Source organism: Pongo abelii, chromosome 5 (genome assembly GCF_028885655.2).
Source record: "Pongo abelii isolate AG06213 chromosome 5, NHGRI_mPonAbe1-v2.0_pri, whole genome shotgun sequence".
Classification (NCBI taxonomy): domain Eukaryota; kingdom Metazoa; phylum Chordata; class Mammalia; order Primates; family Hominidae; genus Pongo; species Pongo abelii.
The window spans coordinates 54,867,916-54,886,076 of record NC_071990.2 but is presented as its reverse complement, the minus strand read 5'-3'; the positions used below and the strand labels follow the sequence as shown (position 1 = coordinate 54,886,076).

The 18,161-nt window shown below is 35.6% G+C and overlaps 1 protein-coding gene across 1 annotated transcript in view; it reads right to left on the bottom strand.

Annotated features, from left to right (window-relative positions):
- The window catches only part of TINAG (tubulointerstitial nephritis antigen), a gene marked incomplete at its 5' end in the record, with an annotated part of 95,229 nt that overhangs the window by 32,460 nt on the left and 44,608 nt on the right, over positions 1–18,161 (bottom strand). The window contains 3 exon segments of the mRNA NM_001133332.1: positions 10,246–10,369; positions 13,524–13,569; positions 15,025–15,205. Coding sequence (NP_001126804.1) covers positions 10,246–10,369; positions 13,524–13,569; positions 15,025–15,205 — 351 coding nt within the window.

The window sequence follows — 18,161 nt, the reverse complement described above, 5'->3', positions numbered from 1 at the left end:
AAATTCAATACTGAGGCATTATTTTTATGCTCTCCTAAAGGACAAATATCTTTAACCAGGACTAGATAGACAGAAGATAGGTAGATAGATAGATAGACAGATAGATAGATAGATAGATATAGAGATATCAATGGTTTATGACTACAAAGTACGGCAACATATTGAGGCACCTAAAATAGAAAATTATGGCTTTTAATCACTTTATAAAACTGTATTCTTAACCTGTAAAATATTATTTCCTTATTATTACATAATTACTTTTTTATTTTCTCATAATAGTTTTAAAAATCTAACAAATAAAAAAGAAACTAAAGAATCCTAAAATCATTGAGATCAGAATTATCATGACAAACTATTATGTGAACAAAAAATAAACTTCTATTAATATATTTGAATTATTAAATATTTTGAGTCTATTTTGACTCAATCATTTTTCTACCTCCTCCAAATTCCTCAATTCTCTCCTTTTATCAGTCTTATGTCATTTATCAGTCTTTCTGTCATTTTAGTAACATATCAATCTTTGAGTTGATGTGTTATGCATATCCTAAACCCTTTTTTCTTTTCTGACTTTTTATTGCACCCATTTGGAAAATCATCAGTCTTGGATGAACTCATTTTCCCATTTCTCTTTGCATACAGCTGAGCAGTTGACCACAACTGCAGAAAGCACACACAAGAGGGCAGAAAGGTACTATTACCAACACCTAATGATCCCTTTGGGTTCCCCTGGTCATCTTCCCCTCCTAAACACCTAGATGACCACCGCAAACTATCTAATTTTCCTCACGTTTCTAACTATACATTCCTCTCCTCCCACCACATCTTTTTTTCTACAGATAACCTAACCTTCTAGTTCCTAAAGATAAAAGAGGCACTCCAACAGAAATTTTTCTAAACTTACCACTACTCTAAACACCAAAACATTTTCAACTAACCTCATTTTCTCTCCAGATACAATAGAGTTACCACTTGGTCCCCTCTCTAAGACCAATTTCTATGCATGCTCTTTGAATAACAACCTTTCCAGGCTTCCAGCTTTCTAAGAAACCCTACATTAGCAACTCTCTCCTACTTTTTTCTTTTTAAACCTCACTGGCTTCTCCCACTCTGTCTCTGTAAACTCATCCGTTTCTAGTCAGTAAATAAATATTGAATGTTCTCATGGCTTAGTCTCAATCAGTCTGTCTTTCTTCTTTTTCTGTGTAGCCCTATCCAGCTCAACTTTTCTCTCTCCTGTGAGATCAGTAAATCTGCCTGTTTTTTTCTGATATCCATTGGCATTTTTATGTCTCAAAAACATCTCTAAGCTATGAGATCCCACAGTAGACTTTTTCTCCATCTCATTGTATGACACCGTTCCCTGCCATAATTCTAAAGGTGGATCACTCTTGACTTCTCCTTCACCATGCCCCATTACAAACTCACATCATGTCTTACAGCTTTTCTCCCTAAATATGTCTTGATCCACTCATATCTCCCAACTCTTCCACCATCTTACCAAGTCCAAACTCTTGTCTTTTACTTGCAATACTGAAATTTGCCTCTATATCACACTCTTTATACTCAGAGCAATCTTTAAATAATGCAAACAAAGATTATGCCACTTTTCTACTTAAAAAACTTCAATTACTTTCCTTTGCTCTTTATATCTTTAACCACATACTTAACATCCTCGACAAAAATCTGTGATGTGGTCTACAAGTCCTGCCGTTTGTGATTCAGCAAATACAATCTTCCTTGTGTCCACACAGTGTTGTGTAGTCTTCTAAGCATAGGGACTTCACACAAGTTGCTCCCTTTGCATATTTCTATACAACCCATAAATCCCAGCTCAGACTTTACTTCCTCAGTGACATTTCTCAGATCTTCAAAATTGGGCCAAATCTATCATATGTCTTCTTACCACTTTCTACCTTGCCTTTGTAAAATAAAATTGCAGAAATTCAGTCAAAACTTCAGGCTTTACTTCTAATTCTAGTTGTTTTTCTATTTCCACCGCATCTGCAGTTTCTTTCTCCACTAAAGTCTTGAAATCCACCCACAGTAAACCCTGAGGATTGGAATCAACTTCTTCCAAACTCCTGTGAATGTTGATATGTTGAACTTCTATGAATCACAAGTGTTCTTAATGGCATCTAGAATGCAGAACACTTTCCAGAAGTTTTCAATTGACTTTGCCAAGACCCATCAGAGAAATAATTATCTATGGCAGGTATAGCCTTAAGAAATGCATTTTTGAGTAATAACACTTGAAAGTAGAAATTACCTCTTCTTCCATGAGCTGCAGAATGGGTATTGTGTTAGCACACACGAAGACAACATTAATCTCCTTGTACATCTCCATCAGAGCTCTTAGGTGATTAGGTGCATTTTCAATGACAAGCAATATTTTAAAAGGAATCTTTTTTTTTTTTTTTTGAGTAGCAGATCTCAACAGTGGGCTTACAATATTCAATGAACCATGTTATAAACAGATTTGCTGTCATCCAAGTTTTATTGTTCCACTTCTAGAATGCATGCAGAGTTAATTTAGCATAACTCTTAAGGGCCCTAGGGTTTTTGGAACGGTAAATAAGCATTGGCTTCAACTTCAAGTCACCAGCTACCTTAGACCCTAAAAAGAGAGTCAGCCTGTCCTTTGAAGCTTTGATATCAGGCATTGATGTCTCATCTTTAGCTATAAAAGTCCTGGATGGCATCTTCTTCCAATAGAAGACTGTTTCACCCACATTGAAAATCTGTTATTTAGTGTAGCCACCTTTATCAATTATCTTAGTTAGATCTTCTGGATAACTTGCTGCAGTTTCTCCATCAGTACAAGCTACTTCACTTTGTACTTTTATATTATGAAGATGACCTCCTTTCTTAAGCCTTATGAACCAATCTCTGCTAACTTCAAGCCTTTCTTCAGCAGCTTACTCACCTTTGTCAGTCTTCATGGAATTAAAGATAGGTAGGGCCTTGCTGTGAATTAGGCTTTGGCTTAAGGACATGTTGTGGCTTGTTTGCTCTTTTTTCCAGTCCACTAAAACTTTTTCTATTTCAGCAATAAGGCTGCTTTGCTTTCTTAATATTTGTATATTTGTTGGATTAGCACTTTTAACTTCCTTCAAGGTTTTTTCTTTTGTACTCACAATTTGACCCACTTTTTAGTACAAGAGGGTTAACTTTTGGCCAATCTGCAACAACATGCCTTCCTCACTAAGCTTAATCATTTCTAGCTTTTGATTTAAAGTGAGAAATGTGTGACTACTCTGATATGGTTTGACTCTGTGTCCCCACCTAAATCTCATATTGAATTACAATCCCCAGTATTGAGGAGGGGCTTAGTGGGAGGTGACTGGATCATGGGAGTGGATCTCCCCCTTACTGTTCTTGTAATAGTGAGTTCTCATGAGATCTGGTTGTTTAAAAAGTGTGTAGCACTTCCCTCTTCTCTCTCTCTCTCTCCTATCGCCATGTGAAGATATGGCTTCTCCTTTGCCCTTTGGCCATGATTGTAAGTTTCCTGAAGCCTCTCCAGTCATACCTCCTGCACAGCCTGTGGAACTATGAATCAATTAAACCTCTTTTATTTATAAATTACCCAGTCTCAGGTAGTTCTTTATAGCAGTGTAAGAATGGACTAATACATCTTCCTTTCACTTGAACCCTTAGAGGCCTTTATAGGAGTATTAATTACCATAATTTTAATATTGTTGTGTCTAAGGGAATAGATAGGCCTAAGGAAAGGAGAGAGAAGGGAGAACGCCCCATTGATAGAAGAGTTAGAACATACACAATATTTAACAATCAAGTTTGCCATCTTATATGGGTACTGTTTGCGGCACCCCAAAATAATTACTATAATAACACCAAAGATCACCAATCACAGGTCACCATAACACATGTAATAATGAAAAAGTTTGAAATATTGTGAGAATTACCAAAATGTAACACAGAGACTCAAGCAAGCACATGCTGTTGGAAAAGATGGTACCTTTAGACTTTCTCCAGGTAGGGTTGCCACAAACTTTCAGTTTGTAAAAAAAAAAAAAAAAAAAAAAAAAAAACAGTATCTGTGAAACACAAGAATCTAAAGCACAATAAGATGAGGTAGAACTGTATATCTTCAGTAAGAGTCTGCTCCACAAACAGTGATGACAAGATGAAAAAAAGTCAATGTTTATACTAATTCTTTCCTGTAATTTTCTAAAAATTTTGTTGTTGAATTTATTCATTTCAGTTATTGCACTAATTCCTAAGATTTATAAGCAAAAGTAAATGGCATTAATGCATTACAATCAACTTGAGACTTGGGGATTAAATAAAGCTTAGATCTTCAGTGGACAGGGACGCAGGGCAAATTCTAATGGGCACGGAGATGTGGAATAGGACCATAATATGGAGAATATTGGCTGGGATAAAAATCTGAAATACCATATTTTGTTGATTGTAAAACACACTTTTATGACATTTTAACATCTCTAAAATTGGGATTCATACCATAATCGATGGAGTTTCTTAGTTTAATCAGAAATATTTTCCTCTTTTTATTGATATATAAAATAAGGGAATATTTCAAAATAAATGGTGTTATTTATTCAATTAAATGCATTTATAGCCATAGTATTCAAAATGGGGATGACAGAGTTATTGAAAGGGAAGAGAGAGGGGGGAAATAAGGCTATTAGGAGCAAATATACTTGTTACAGGTTTGTATCTACCTACCACAGTCCTGTGAGTTATATGTATGAGAATATATAGCCTTTATCACCTTATGCTAGAATCAATTACGAATGTATCTGCCTCACCCACTAAACTCCTTAAAAGGAGGACTATAAATCAATCCTCCTTGTATTTCTCAGTTCTGGGCACTTGATAGAAGATCAAATTCATTTGTTCAATAAGTTAAATCTAATAGTTTCACCTTCTACAAAAAGTGCAACAAACAGAATTTGTCGTGATACATAAGTTAGGTACTTCTTAGGAGTATATTAAGTTATCTGATAAGGAATATTTACTTACTTGAGCTATTTGATTGCTCTCTAATTCATTAATGCATTCATTTCTTGAATGTAGTAATTACCAAATCAGGAAATCCTAATGGAGAAATGAATTAAAATCTAACTGCTCCAGGGCACCTACCAATGCTCAGGTGACTTAAGATATTTGATAATTAAAAAAGTATGTATTTTCCAAAACTAATTTGCCTACTAGCAGACTTGGCCTTAATTGTTACATGAGTAAAGTAAATGTGTAAAGATCCCAATTTTCTAGGAGTTTATAAAAGTGAATTCACTATTGCAACTGACACACCAAATGTGAATACACAATAATAGAGGATTAAATATAAACACATTTACGTCTTGTTCAAACTGAGCATGAATGAATATAGAATTAGAGAAAAGAAAACATGACCAATATGACTAAATAGGTGGCAGAAATTATAAATGGTCAGTTCTAATAAATCAAGGGAGGCTCCAAACAGTGAATGAAATTTTAGTTCTATGAATAATAGAAAAGTATAGGTCAATCACCTAGTGTGTGGTAGAAAATTTTTTCTAGATCAAGGAAGCCCCTAGATTGGGCAAAAATTGATAATGAAACATATATAGGAAAAAGTTTAGAAGGAATTAGACTTTTGAACTTACTGGAAATGGAACTTAGGTAGAGCTGAATTTCCAGTTACAGTGACACTGTTAAGACATTTTATTCCATTTACCTTCCTAAAAAGCCCCAGAACAATTAAGAATGGAAAAGCACAATAAAATGGAATGAATTTTAAGACCTTAATGATTTCTATCTTTAATAAATTCAAACAAATGGCCATAATTTCAAAACACAACTTTTTTGAATAAGAAAAAACCTTTTGTTCTGTACCAAAGTAAAAATGGGTGCTGAGACAGCACTCACCACAACCGTTCCCCTGCACCACTGGAGCTGAATAGGAAAAATTTCCCCTTAGAAGTACATAACGCAGTCTAGAAACACCCCTTAAGATTTTTGTAACGAGGACCATTTGCAAGCTAATATGATCAGATGTCAATCCCTTCCTGTACTACCCATTGGAGGTCAGCTGAAAAAGAAATCTCATACTAGAAGTCAGTTGGGTTGCCAAAGTCCAGGCCAGCCCTTCAGGGGTGATGGCTAAATGATGCAGCAGGGTGAAGTAAAAAAGAAAGGCAAAGGGTAGTAGTAAGGGATTTATTATAAGTCCCATCAAACTATCTGAGCTATGAACTAAGGGCAGAACTCCCAGGATAACAGAAAAAAAGGTTGATCTGATGAGCACGGGTTCAACATTTACAAACTTGAATCAAAGCTAAAGAGTGCCTCAGCTCTCTCCTCTAATTTCTCCCTAATCTATTTTTTTTTTTTTTGATGAATAACTTCTCCATGTAAAGATAAGTAACAGCAAAGGAAAACTAGTGCAGAACATAAGGAAAAAACTCATTCATTCGTTGAAAAGAGAAAACATTAAGTGCATTACTGATCAGCGGATCAGTACCGTATTTGGTGGTTTGGCTACATCAGTAAATAATACAGACACCAGCTCTCATGGAATGTCATTCTAGTAAAGAAGACAGACAATACACAATCAACATAAAAAAGCTAATTAAATTATACATTATGTTAAAAAGTGATAATTGTATAAAATTTTTAAAAATAAAGCAGGTAGGGGGATCAGGATTGCTGGAGCAGAGGGCAAGTCACAAATTATATAGGGCAGCCAGGGAGGACATATTAATAAGGTGAGACCTCACCAGAGACTGGGTGGAGACACAGACAGTAAGGAACTGGATATGCAGTAGAAGAGCATTTTAGGTAGAGGAAAAGGCACTAGGGTACATGTTGCTGAAACATTAAATAATCACTAGAGCAGGAAATCAAGGTACAGATGGGTAGGAGTTGAAATCAGAAAGTTGATGGGAGTGGGAGTCGGAGAGAAGGCGAGTCCTCAGAATATGTTGGCCCTTTATAAGCCATTGTGAGAAATACGGCTTTTAATCTGATGGAATTGGGAATATATTGTAGGATTCCGAACAAAGAATAACAAGATCTAAAGTTCTAAAAGGAAAACCCTGTTTTCTATGTTGAGACTAGACTGTCAAGGAGTGAAGATCAATGCAGTAAAGTCTATTAGAAGCTACTTTAGTAATCCAGGTACAAAATAACAGGTAATGGTGGCTTAGGCAAGGGTGATGGTTGTTCAGATAGTAAACAGTGGTTGAGTTCTGGATATAGGTTGAAAGGGCCAAAAGATGTTGTGACATATTGAAAGTAAATTGTGAAGTAAAGGAATAAAGGATGACTCCAAGGCTTCCAGCAGAGAATATGGAAGAACAGAGCTGTCATTAATTAAGATAGAAAAGATTGATGCTGTTTAGCAAGAATAAAGGGAGAAGATCAGGAGTTTGGTTTTGGAAGTGCTGAATTTGAAGCATTTACCTCCCTAATAAGGTATCCAGGTGATGATGTCAAATAGGTCATACAATGTATGAGTCTGGAGTTCAGGAAAGAGGTCTGAGCTGAGATATAAATTCAGTTGATGTCAGCTTTTAGACAGCACTTAAAGCCAGGATGAACTCAGAGAATGATGAGCTCACCAGACGCAGAGTGAGACTAGAAGCAAGAGAAGAACCAAGACCTGAGACTAGGGCATGTCAACGTTAAGAAGTGTAAAAGTACAGGGGGAAAAATGCAGCAAAGTACACTGCAAAGTTGTGGCCAATAAGAAAAAAATCAGATGAAGAGGATGGGCAGGTCTGGGATCTGACCAATGAATTTAGCAATGTGGATGCCTTTGATAACCTTGAAATAGATATTTTTGTGAAGAGGATGGGAGTAATGAGAACATGATTCGTGCAGTTTAAGAAAGATTGGAAAGAGAACTGAAAGTGATTCCAGGCAAATCTTGCAAGGAGTTTGCTGTAAAGAGTGAACATAAATGCAGTGTAGAGGAAGCAGAGTCCAAAAAAGTGCTGAGGTTTTTTTTTTAATCTGAGGGATAACAACACTATTTGTATGATGGTAGAAATAGCAATGATTACAGAGAAGAAAAAGGAGAAATTGCTTCTTCATGTCCTTGAATAGCTAAGAGGGCCTGGAGTCTATAATAAATGAAGAGAGATTTAGACAAGAACTTATCCTTTGTTGAAGAATCAAAAATATCTCTTTTAATTAAATTGTATTAAATTCAAGTAAAGTTAGCCTGAATATCAATAGTTTTAAATGACTTATCCTATATTGTCTTTCTATTTTTGTTTGTCAAACTTTTCACTAACAGAGAGAGAGAGAGCAAGAGAAGACTTACCTGACATGTTTTTTACCAAATATGATAATAATGATCTTTGAGCATTAATATGACATAATTTGGGAATTTTTTTTTTTGAGACAGAGTCTCACTCTGTTGCCCAGAGTGCAAATTTAAGCTCACTGCAACCTCCACTTCTAGGATGTAAGCGATTCTCGTGCCTCAGCCTCCTGAGTAGCTGGGATTACAGGTGTCTGCCACCATGCCCAGCTAATTTTTGTATTTTTTTTATAGAAAGGGAGTTTCACCATGTTGGCCAGGCTTGTCTTAAATGCCTGGCCTCAAGCAGTCCACTCGCCTTGGCCTCCCAAAGTGCTGAGATTACAAGCATGAGCCACCACACCTGGCCTGATTTGGTATTTTTTACTAATCTTCTTTTTAAGTTGTTAATTTTAGTAGAGAGTATATCTTCACTTTATTAAAAATGATACACTTTTTAAAAATTAAGGCAAGCACTTGTTCCATATAACCTTAAAAAGTGGGGTAATAGGAAGCTACCATAAGCTTCCAGAGACAAGTCATGCTGAGTGATTAAAACTATTCAGTTTTATAACCCTATTAAAATGGAAAAGTGTTTCTTTCAAACCCAGTGTTTGAAAGAATGTTGAGAAACTGGCATTTTTATATACTGCTAGAGAAAACATTAGCAAAATTTTCCTTTTCAAAAAATTTGAAGTACTGCACCATCTTGTTTTCCTGTGAAATCTCTTTCCTTCTTTCCTTCCTTCCTTCCTTCCTTCTTTCTTTGTTTCTCAATAGTTACATATCTAGGAGATTCATTAAAAATACTCCAAGCTTTCAACAAAGGTTATTATCTAGGAATGGTGAAAACATTTATAAATACACACACACACACACACACACACGTTACATTTTTTTCCAATTTATAGATTCAGCAGCCTACATTAACATGAAAATCACATTCGTCAATCCTAAGATACATGTATTTTCATATTCATGAAATCAGCACAGTCATAAAATTAGTATTATCTTAGATTCAAAGAAATGTGATAATTTTGTAATTGAAATATTAGAGTATTTAAAATAAAGGAGGGACAAAGATTAAGGAAGCATCACACAGGACAGCTTGTCTACATAGCTTAGAACTGACTTAAAGGTGTTTCAAAGATCAGTAAGGAGAAGATAACAATTTGATTGTAGGTGAGGTTGTTTTGTGTAGGCTCAATAAAATTAAGTGATTAAAGACATGTTCAATGGGAATGAAGTTATTTACCATAATATGCAATATGAGAAGAGTGAGATTTTTAAATGGAAAATAAAACTTGTAGCATTTCATTTGAACTAGAGTGACACATTATGAGATATTTTAGTCAGAATAAAATTGAGAAGGCGCTGGGAAAGTGGTCTCATAACCACACTGTCTTTCAGAGTACAGCCTATTTGTAAAATTACTCACTCTTGAAATGCCACCACCAAATTTTGAACTTCTTTCTTGCCCTTGCATAGATTAATATATTTTACTTAAAAAATTGATCAATCTAATTTCTACAATTCTCACATAAATATAAAGTAAACTTACATTGAATTATAGGTGACCTTACTTCGCTTCCTGCTTAATCTTTGCTATTTGCAATTCTATTCAAAACCATCTCCCCAAACCATAATACGCCTTGGATTTGCTCTCTTCTCTTGATTATGCCATATGTAGAATTTATTTCAATAATATATGTTCCTTGCCCTTAGAACAGATTCTTAAGGACATAGTCACAAGAAGTGAGAGATAGGAAATGATCATTTTTCCCAGAATGCTGAGTTAGCCTTTTACTGGACTTTAAAATAATGACTAAACAGTGGCAAGGTTTAGATCATTTTTCATTTGTATCACAATCTCTCCTACAAAGGGATTCTAGCATTTAAAACACTGCATATTCTTATTTTCAGTTTCATTTTCCAAAGAATTAAATGAATTTTTTTAATTGCCTTACCCAGTGAGTTTGACTGCATGTGTCTGAAGCTTTCGATATTTTTCTGATTCTTTGTTTGTGCTGGTAACATGTCTGTATATCCCAGTCTTATAATGGAAGAAATCCTCAAGGACTTGCATTATGGCTAAAATAAAATCCAACAGAACAAACGGCACGGTATTAAAATATCATCTTTAAAAACCACCAGAAAATTTCACGGAACAACCAATGGGTAAATTGCAAGGAGCTGAATCTAAGAAGGGGCTGTGCAATTCAGCCTAATTTTCTTTCCTACTTAATTTAATTAGTTGCAATATTTTTTGTTATCTTATAAAAACAACTTTTAGCTATTTAGAATATTAAGCACACATTATGCTTTTAAAACACCATCTAGTCTTAATCAACAGAGGTGCTACTAACAAAAATTAAGCCCTTGCAACAAAAGTACAGTATACTTGGTCAGTGATTGCTATTTCTCCACTAACCTTGTGCTTTACCACAAGCCTCTTAAAACCCCAATTAAGCTAGCAGAGCCTAGCAAACTGGGCTTAAAGCAATTGTCGTTAATCCTCATAAGTGAACATAAACCTTTCTTTTGTGAGTTGGAATAAAAAAGCAAACTCCTGGCAAAATAAAACTTTGACAGGATTTCATCCTCCCAGCTCTGGAGAGATAAGCAATGTTGTACACTTTAAAAAGTAGAGCTTATACTTTAGAAAGCTCTCCTTCATTCCCTCACCTAGATTACTTCATCTCTCTATTGTGTGCTGCTTTGTTGAAGGGCTTTGGCAATTCAGGGTGAAGATTTTAAACTTCTCTTCTAGAAGATATGAATTTGAAAATGTTTAATTGGGATTAGATATGTATAGCTTGATAACTGATAATTCGACAAGCATTTTAATTTTGAATAAAATAGGAAGTAAGGTAACTACTTAAATTTTAAATTTTAAATAAAATAGGAAGTAAGGTAACTAGTGTTTGACAGATCCTTTAAAAAAGCTTATACTCCAAAGTTAAATATAACTTTTCAATGTTCCAGTTTTTGTTTCATTTTTTAATGTTCCATGCCTTTTCTGATGCTGTGTAAATAGTCACAAAAGAGGTTAAAACTTCTTTATCTACTCTAAAATGCATTCCTAGAGGATTTTAAGAATTCATGTAACTGTACTCTATGCAGATCTCCGCTTTCGTTCTCTATCCATCACCTATAATTATTTTTAATCCTACAGATTTTAGAAGAATGTACACAAAGTTATTCATTCAGGGTTCTATTGGCTTTTACACTCTTTCGTACTGAGACAGGGGAAATGCTGTACGCCGGGCCAGGCAATAACAAGCAGGCAATCCTGTAACATTTATAGCAAGAAGAGTCAACCAGCATTCTATCCATTTATAAAAATGTGAAGATATTGCTAGTGGCTTTTCTTTTCTGTAGAACCATTGACTCTTTTAGGTCTTATGATTCAACTTTCCTCTAAGCATCATAAATAAAATGTATTCATTATTCCTGAAAAACACTGCCAACTAAAGAAAAAGGATGAGAAGCCACCATAATTACCTGAAAGATGGCTTCTTTCTGCAGTTTCTGATACCAAACAGACTTGATAAATTCACGAATATATAACTATATAAGTTACAATCATGCAATTTTACTTTTGGAAAACTGCACCAAACTCATGATACAGAATTATAACACGGATGAGAGGCTTGGTTGTTGCTCATCTTTTGCTCCTGGCTTAGGCTGGTGGGAAGCAGTTTCTCAAGAAATCTTTGTTAAATGAATGTTGAATAACTTGCATTTTTGTTTTATTGCTTTGAAATGTTATGTCTTTATTTTTGATTCATTCTGTGACATTTATGAGCATTTCAGTATATGGCCATAAAATAAATCTAAGGTATTTAAATTTTCTCAATTTTAAATAATTACAATTCAAAATTGTTTGATTAAAAAGGAGGGAGAGAGAGAGGGAAAAAGAAAAAAAAAAACACTTGAAACCATAATACAACAACTTGAAGATTCTGAAAGGTTAAGTAAATTGCCCAAAGTTATTTAAATAGCAAATGCCAAAGTTGGGATATTTTAGTGTAACCTTGAGCCCAAATGCCTGTGATCTTTTAAATTTGTCACACAAGCACCACTTAATGAAGCATGCATTGAAATTAGAGATTAATTCCCTCACTCTTCAAATAACCAACAAATGACACAGCTGTAAGGGGGAACAGAAAATTTCTCTTCATTTGTTTCAGGTTTTGGGTAATGTCCCATAATTTTTAAAAATTAAATTCAGGACATGTTTATGTAGGCTGTGGTTTCTCAATAAATGCTAAGTGGTGATAATGATCAATAAAAGTTCATCCAACACAATTATAAAATCCATGATTCCTGCCTATATATATTTAACCGATACTAATTAGATCAGTATTCAGAAAAATTAAAATTGGCAACAGTTCCTTAAGTGTGTACCAAATGTTTTACATTTAATTTTGGCCTATTTGTTATTCCACTGCATTGATAATATATTCCGGGCCCTTCAGTATTCACAACCTAAATTTTCATTTTAGACCTCATTGGATTTGTTCTTCCATGCACTTCAAGCCAATGTTTATACAGGGAATACATTCTGTGAGTTTACCCTTATTCAGGTCATTGATGCAAAATAAAATTCAACAGGTAAGCAGAATAAATTATCATAAGAGATGATATAAATCAAAGGCAATATATAACAAGTAACTGTATGATTTCATTATTTACTGTTACTCTAAATAAAACATTTACAAAATTGATCAAAATTGAAAACCTTTTGTAAAATGCAAAATTACACTAGTTTACTCGCTTTATTTTGAGCTAATAGAAGGAAAATATTAATCCTCAATTTTTTCAATCCACTACCTAATCTATTTAAACTGAAGATAAGAAAACTGTCTGTATAATTCTTAAATATGACTGAATAAATAAAGTAAGCTTCATTACAAATTAGTCAGTTGGCATTTCATGTTGGGCTTTCTGTTGGTCCATGATCACTTTGGAAAGACTTCGGAGTTATTCATCAAATGTGTCATTAATATTTAAGAGTTCAATTTATAAATGAGTCTATGTTCTGAAAATAAAATGGCAGCTAATTAAGATATAGGTAAGCATATTTCTCATAATTGCACTCATTTTAGAACTGTTGAAGCCTTTTGGATACTCTTAAAGTAAAAATTTTCTTTCTTTTATTAAACTCCTATTACATGAGCTCAATGTAATGTTGTTTATTAAAGGAATGAATAAGAAAAAACCGTATTTCATTCAAGCTGACCTTGAACTGGTCCATTTTGCATGATTTCTTTCATTATCTCAGTTTCCTGGATGGAAAAATATGAATAAGCAATATCATTGTTATCAGAGCATACTAAACCTATTGATTGTTGTACAATGTTAAGTGTTTGCAATTTACTCTCAATTGTACTTTGAAAAACTCACGTATATTATGCTACATTAATGAAATTGTTAAAGACAAGATGCACCCATTTGTTTTAATGACATTTATCACTAAATAGTAAATTTGGAGTGGAGAGAAAATACAATAGCCTTTTATGGTTATAAAGAAAAAAATAAACAAGGTAAGTTAAAACAATATTTAATTAGTGGAGATTAATAGTACCTCTAATTTTTTTCTCACAAGAGCTATCCCAAATGATTGTTTAGTTAGATGTCTCAGTAGCTTTAGCACAAATATTTCTATGATGTCTCCTAATGTATAATGAAGCACTCTGTAGGGAGGCAGGGCACTCATTCATCCATTTTTCTGTGCATATTGAGCACAAAGTACCTGCCAGAAACTGTGACAGGAACAAATATTGACCCTGCACCTATACTCAAGGTATTTACATTTTGGTTGAATGACACTACTATTATTATGTAATAAGATCCATTGTAGAGACAAGCACAAAGTGTTATGTTTGCAAACAAAAAAGGGAAATTAATTCTGCTTGGAAATCAAGGAAAACGTCACAGAGAACATGAAGTTTTTACCTGGGCCTTGACATTTGCTTGGCATTCTAGATGGAAAGGTTTGATAACCATTTGCATCAGAGGAATTATCACCTAGCTAAGTGGAAAAGTATAACAGAGTATGGTGTACCTGGGGAACAGAGACTAGTTCTATGTATTAGGAGCATTATGGCTGAGTAGAGTGGCATGCTGGCAGGACATGAGTGTATAAAAGTAGTACGTCAAAACCAACTCATGAAAGGCAAATGTGCTATGGTTAGAACACCGAATTGTATTCTGGAGATAATTAGAAGGCACTGGAGGTTCACAAATTCTGAAAACAAGAAGGCTTGGAGAACACTGATATGATGAGGTAAATTTGCCTAGGCTTTTAACAGACAAACTAGAATCCAAGGGAGTCTTTTTTCTATTAGACCCAGGTCCTCTTAAATTATTTTGTTGAGTGAGGCAAAGGATTGATAAAATGAGCTAATACCACAAAAAAGTCAGTGAAAAAGTGTTTAACTTAACTTTTAATTGTCAAGTTCAAATATATGTATATACACATATTATGAAACATAATTTTAAAACCCTACTTCCTTGGACATTTTTAAATTTAAGTCAATCCTTTACACTGCTAATGTTACAAAGATAAGACATCATACCGAAACTGAAAGTCCTTAAAAATATTAAAAATTATACATGAAAATATAACATTTATTTTAGAATATAATAGTTTTCAATAGTTTTTAAATTGTTTTAGTTACAGTAGAGCTATATACGTTTGAGAAAGCCAACTATTCTTGATTCTTGCCATTTATACTTACGTTGGAAGAGACTCTGTATGGAGGAGAACATTGATAGATCCTGTTAGATTTTTCTACGTTGTTGGGACATGGCTTCGTGGCATGCCGTTTTCCGCGCCCATCAGACCTGCTTGCCATGGCACACCCATTGTTGGTAGCATTTTGGTCTTTGGAAAGTGGATAGCATGCGTGGGATACCAGTCTATGAGGAATAAGCAAAGAAGCAAAGGTAATATTTAGGAGAATGTCATAATATCCTTTGTATATTTAATCTTACTGAATTAAACATTCATAAATTATTCTGGTTACTTACATGCATAATTTTCAAAATAGTGACTGACTCCAACACAGAAGCTCAATGACATTACACTCTTCCCTACCCTCCTATTTTTTCATTATAATTTAAAAAATCTTGCTTTGATCAATTTTTTATAAATAATTCTATCTGTAGTACAGAATTTCCTGAAGATAAAAAATGGCTGTCAATATTAAGTCTGTGGTAATATTAATCAGGGAAGGACCCTTCAACCTGTTTATATAATTATAATTTGGAAAAGCTAAATTTAATATAAACAAGACAATGAATCTATTTCCAGATGGGATATTAAAATTATGTAAGTTGTAGCTTTAAAGTTTTTATTTTGTTTTGTTTTTGTGTTTGTATATTTTTATTAAGTTATAGATATGTTCACATAATACAAACAATTATATATCTGTAGTTCATGATACTTTGAGGGAAATAGTATAATATTAATATAATATTAAATGTTAATAAAGTAGAAAACTATCAGACATGTGTATTATCTAAAAGATAGAGAAAATGATTTTGATTTCTGATTTTGAAAGTAAACATAGCAAAGTACAAATTATTTGGCACCAATTCAAACATAATAATATTGAATAAAAAGGTAAATTGTAAGGGAAATAAAATCATGGTAATGGTATTGTAGATACTCTATGCTGAAATGGCCATAGAAGTATCCACTAGGATTGGTTCATGAAAATGTGATAGTTTCGAGGGGGGAGGAGCCAAGATGGCCGAATAGGAACAGCTCCGGTCTACAGCTCCTAGCGTGAGCGACGCAGAAGACGGGTGATTTCTGCACTTCCATCTGAGGTACCGTGTTCATCTCACTAGGGAGTGCCAGACAGTGGGCGCAGGTCAGTGGGTGAGTGCACCGTGCGCCAGCCGAAGCAGGGGCGAGGCATTGCCTCACTCGGGAAGCGCAAGGGGTCAGGGAGTTCCCTTTCCAGGGATGACAGACGGCACCTGGAAAATCGGGACACTCCCACCCGAATACTGTGCTTTTCCGACGGGCTTAGGAAACGGTGCCCCAGGAGAGTATAGCCCGCACCTGGCTCAGAGGGTCCTACGCCCACGGAGTCTCGCTGATTGCTAGCACAGCAGTCTGAGATCAAACAGCAAATCGGCAGCGAGGCTGGGGGAGGGGCGACCGCCATTGTCCAGGCTCGCTTCGGTAAACAAAGCAGCCGGGAAGCTTGAACTGGGTGGAGCCCACCACAGCTCAAGGAGGCCTGCCTGCCTCTGTAGGCTCCACCTCTGGGGGCAGGGCACAGACAAACAAAAAGACAGCAGTAACCTCTGCAGACTTAAATGTCCCTGTCTGACAGCTTTGAGGACAGCAGTGGTTTTCCCAGCACACAGCTGGAGATCTGAGAACGGGCTGACTGCCTCCTCAAGTGGGTCCCTGACCCCTGACCCCCGTGCAGCCTAACTGGGAGGCACCCCCCAGCAGGGGCAGACTGATACCTCACATGACCGGCCAGGTACTCCAACAGACCTGCAGCTGAGGGTCCTGTCTGTTAGAAGGAAAACTAACAGAAAGGACATCCACACCAAAAACCCATCTGTACATCACCATCATCAAAGACCAAAAGTAGATAAAACCACAAAGATGGGGAAAAAACAGAGCAGAAAAACTGGAAATTCTAAAAAGCAGAGTACCTCTCCTCCTCCAAAGGAACGTAGTTCCTCAACAGCAACGGAACAAAGCTGGACGGAGAATGACTTTGACGAGCTGAGAGAAGAAGGCTTCAGATGAACAAATTACTCCGAGCTATGGGAGGATATCCAAACCAAAGGCAAAGAAGTTGAAAACTTTGAAAAAAATTTAGAAGAATGTATAACTAGAATAACCAATACAGAGAAGTGCCTAAAGGAGCTGATGGAGCTGAAAACCAAGGCTCGAGAACTACGTGAAGAATGCAGAAGCCTCAGGAGCCGATGCGATCAAATGGAAGAAAGAGTATCAGCCCTGGAAGATGAAATGAATGAAAACAAGCAAAAAGGGAAGCTTAGAGAAAAAAGAATAAAAAGAAACGAGCAAAGCCTCCAAGAAATGTGGGACTATGTGAAAAGACCAAATCTACGTCTGATTGGTGTACCTGAAAGTGACGGGGAGAATGGAAACAAGTTGGAAAACACTCTGCAGGATATTATCCAGGAGAACTTCCCCAATCTAGCAAGGCAGGCCAACATCCAGATTCAGGAAATACAGAGAATGCCACAAAGATACTCCTCGAGAAGAGCAACTCCAAGACACATAATTGTCAGATTCACCAAAGTTGAAATGAAGGAAAAAATGTTAAGGGCAGCCAGAGAGAAAGGTCGGGTTACCATCAAAGGGAAGCCCACCAGACTAACAGCGGATCTCTCGGCAGAAACCCTACAAGCCAGAAGAGAGTGGGGGCCAATATTCAACATTCTTAAAGAAAAGAATTTTCAACCCAGAATTTCATATCCAGCCAAACTAAGCTTCATAAGTGAAGAAGAAATAAAATACTTTACAGACAAGCAAATGCTGAGAGATTTTGTCACCACCAGGCCTGCCCTAAAAGAGCTCCTGAAGGAAGCACTAAACATGGAAAGGCACAACCGGTACCAGCCACTGCAAAATCATGCCAAAATGTAAAGACCATCAAGACTAGGAAGAGACTGCATCAACTAACGAGGAAAATAACCAGCTAACATCATAATGACAGGATCAAATTCACACATAACAATATTAACTTTAAATGTAAATGGACTAAATGCTCCAATTAAAAGACACAGACTGGCAAATTGGATAAAGAGTCAAGACCCATCAGTGTGCTGTATTCAGGAAACCCATCTCACGTGCAGAGACACACATAGGCTC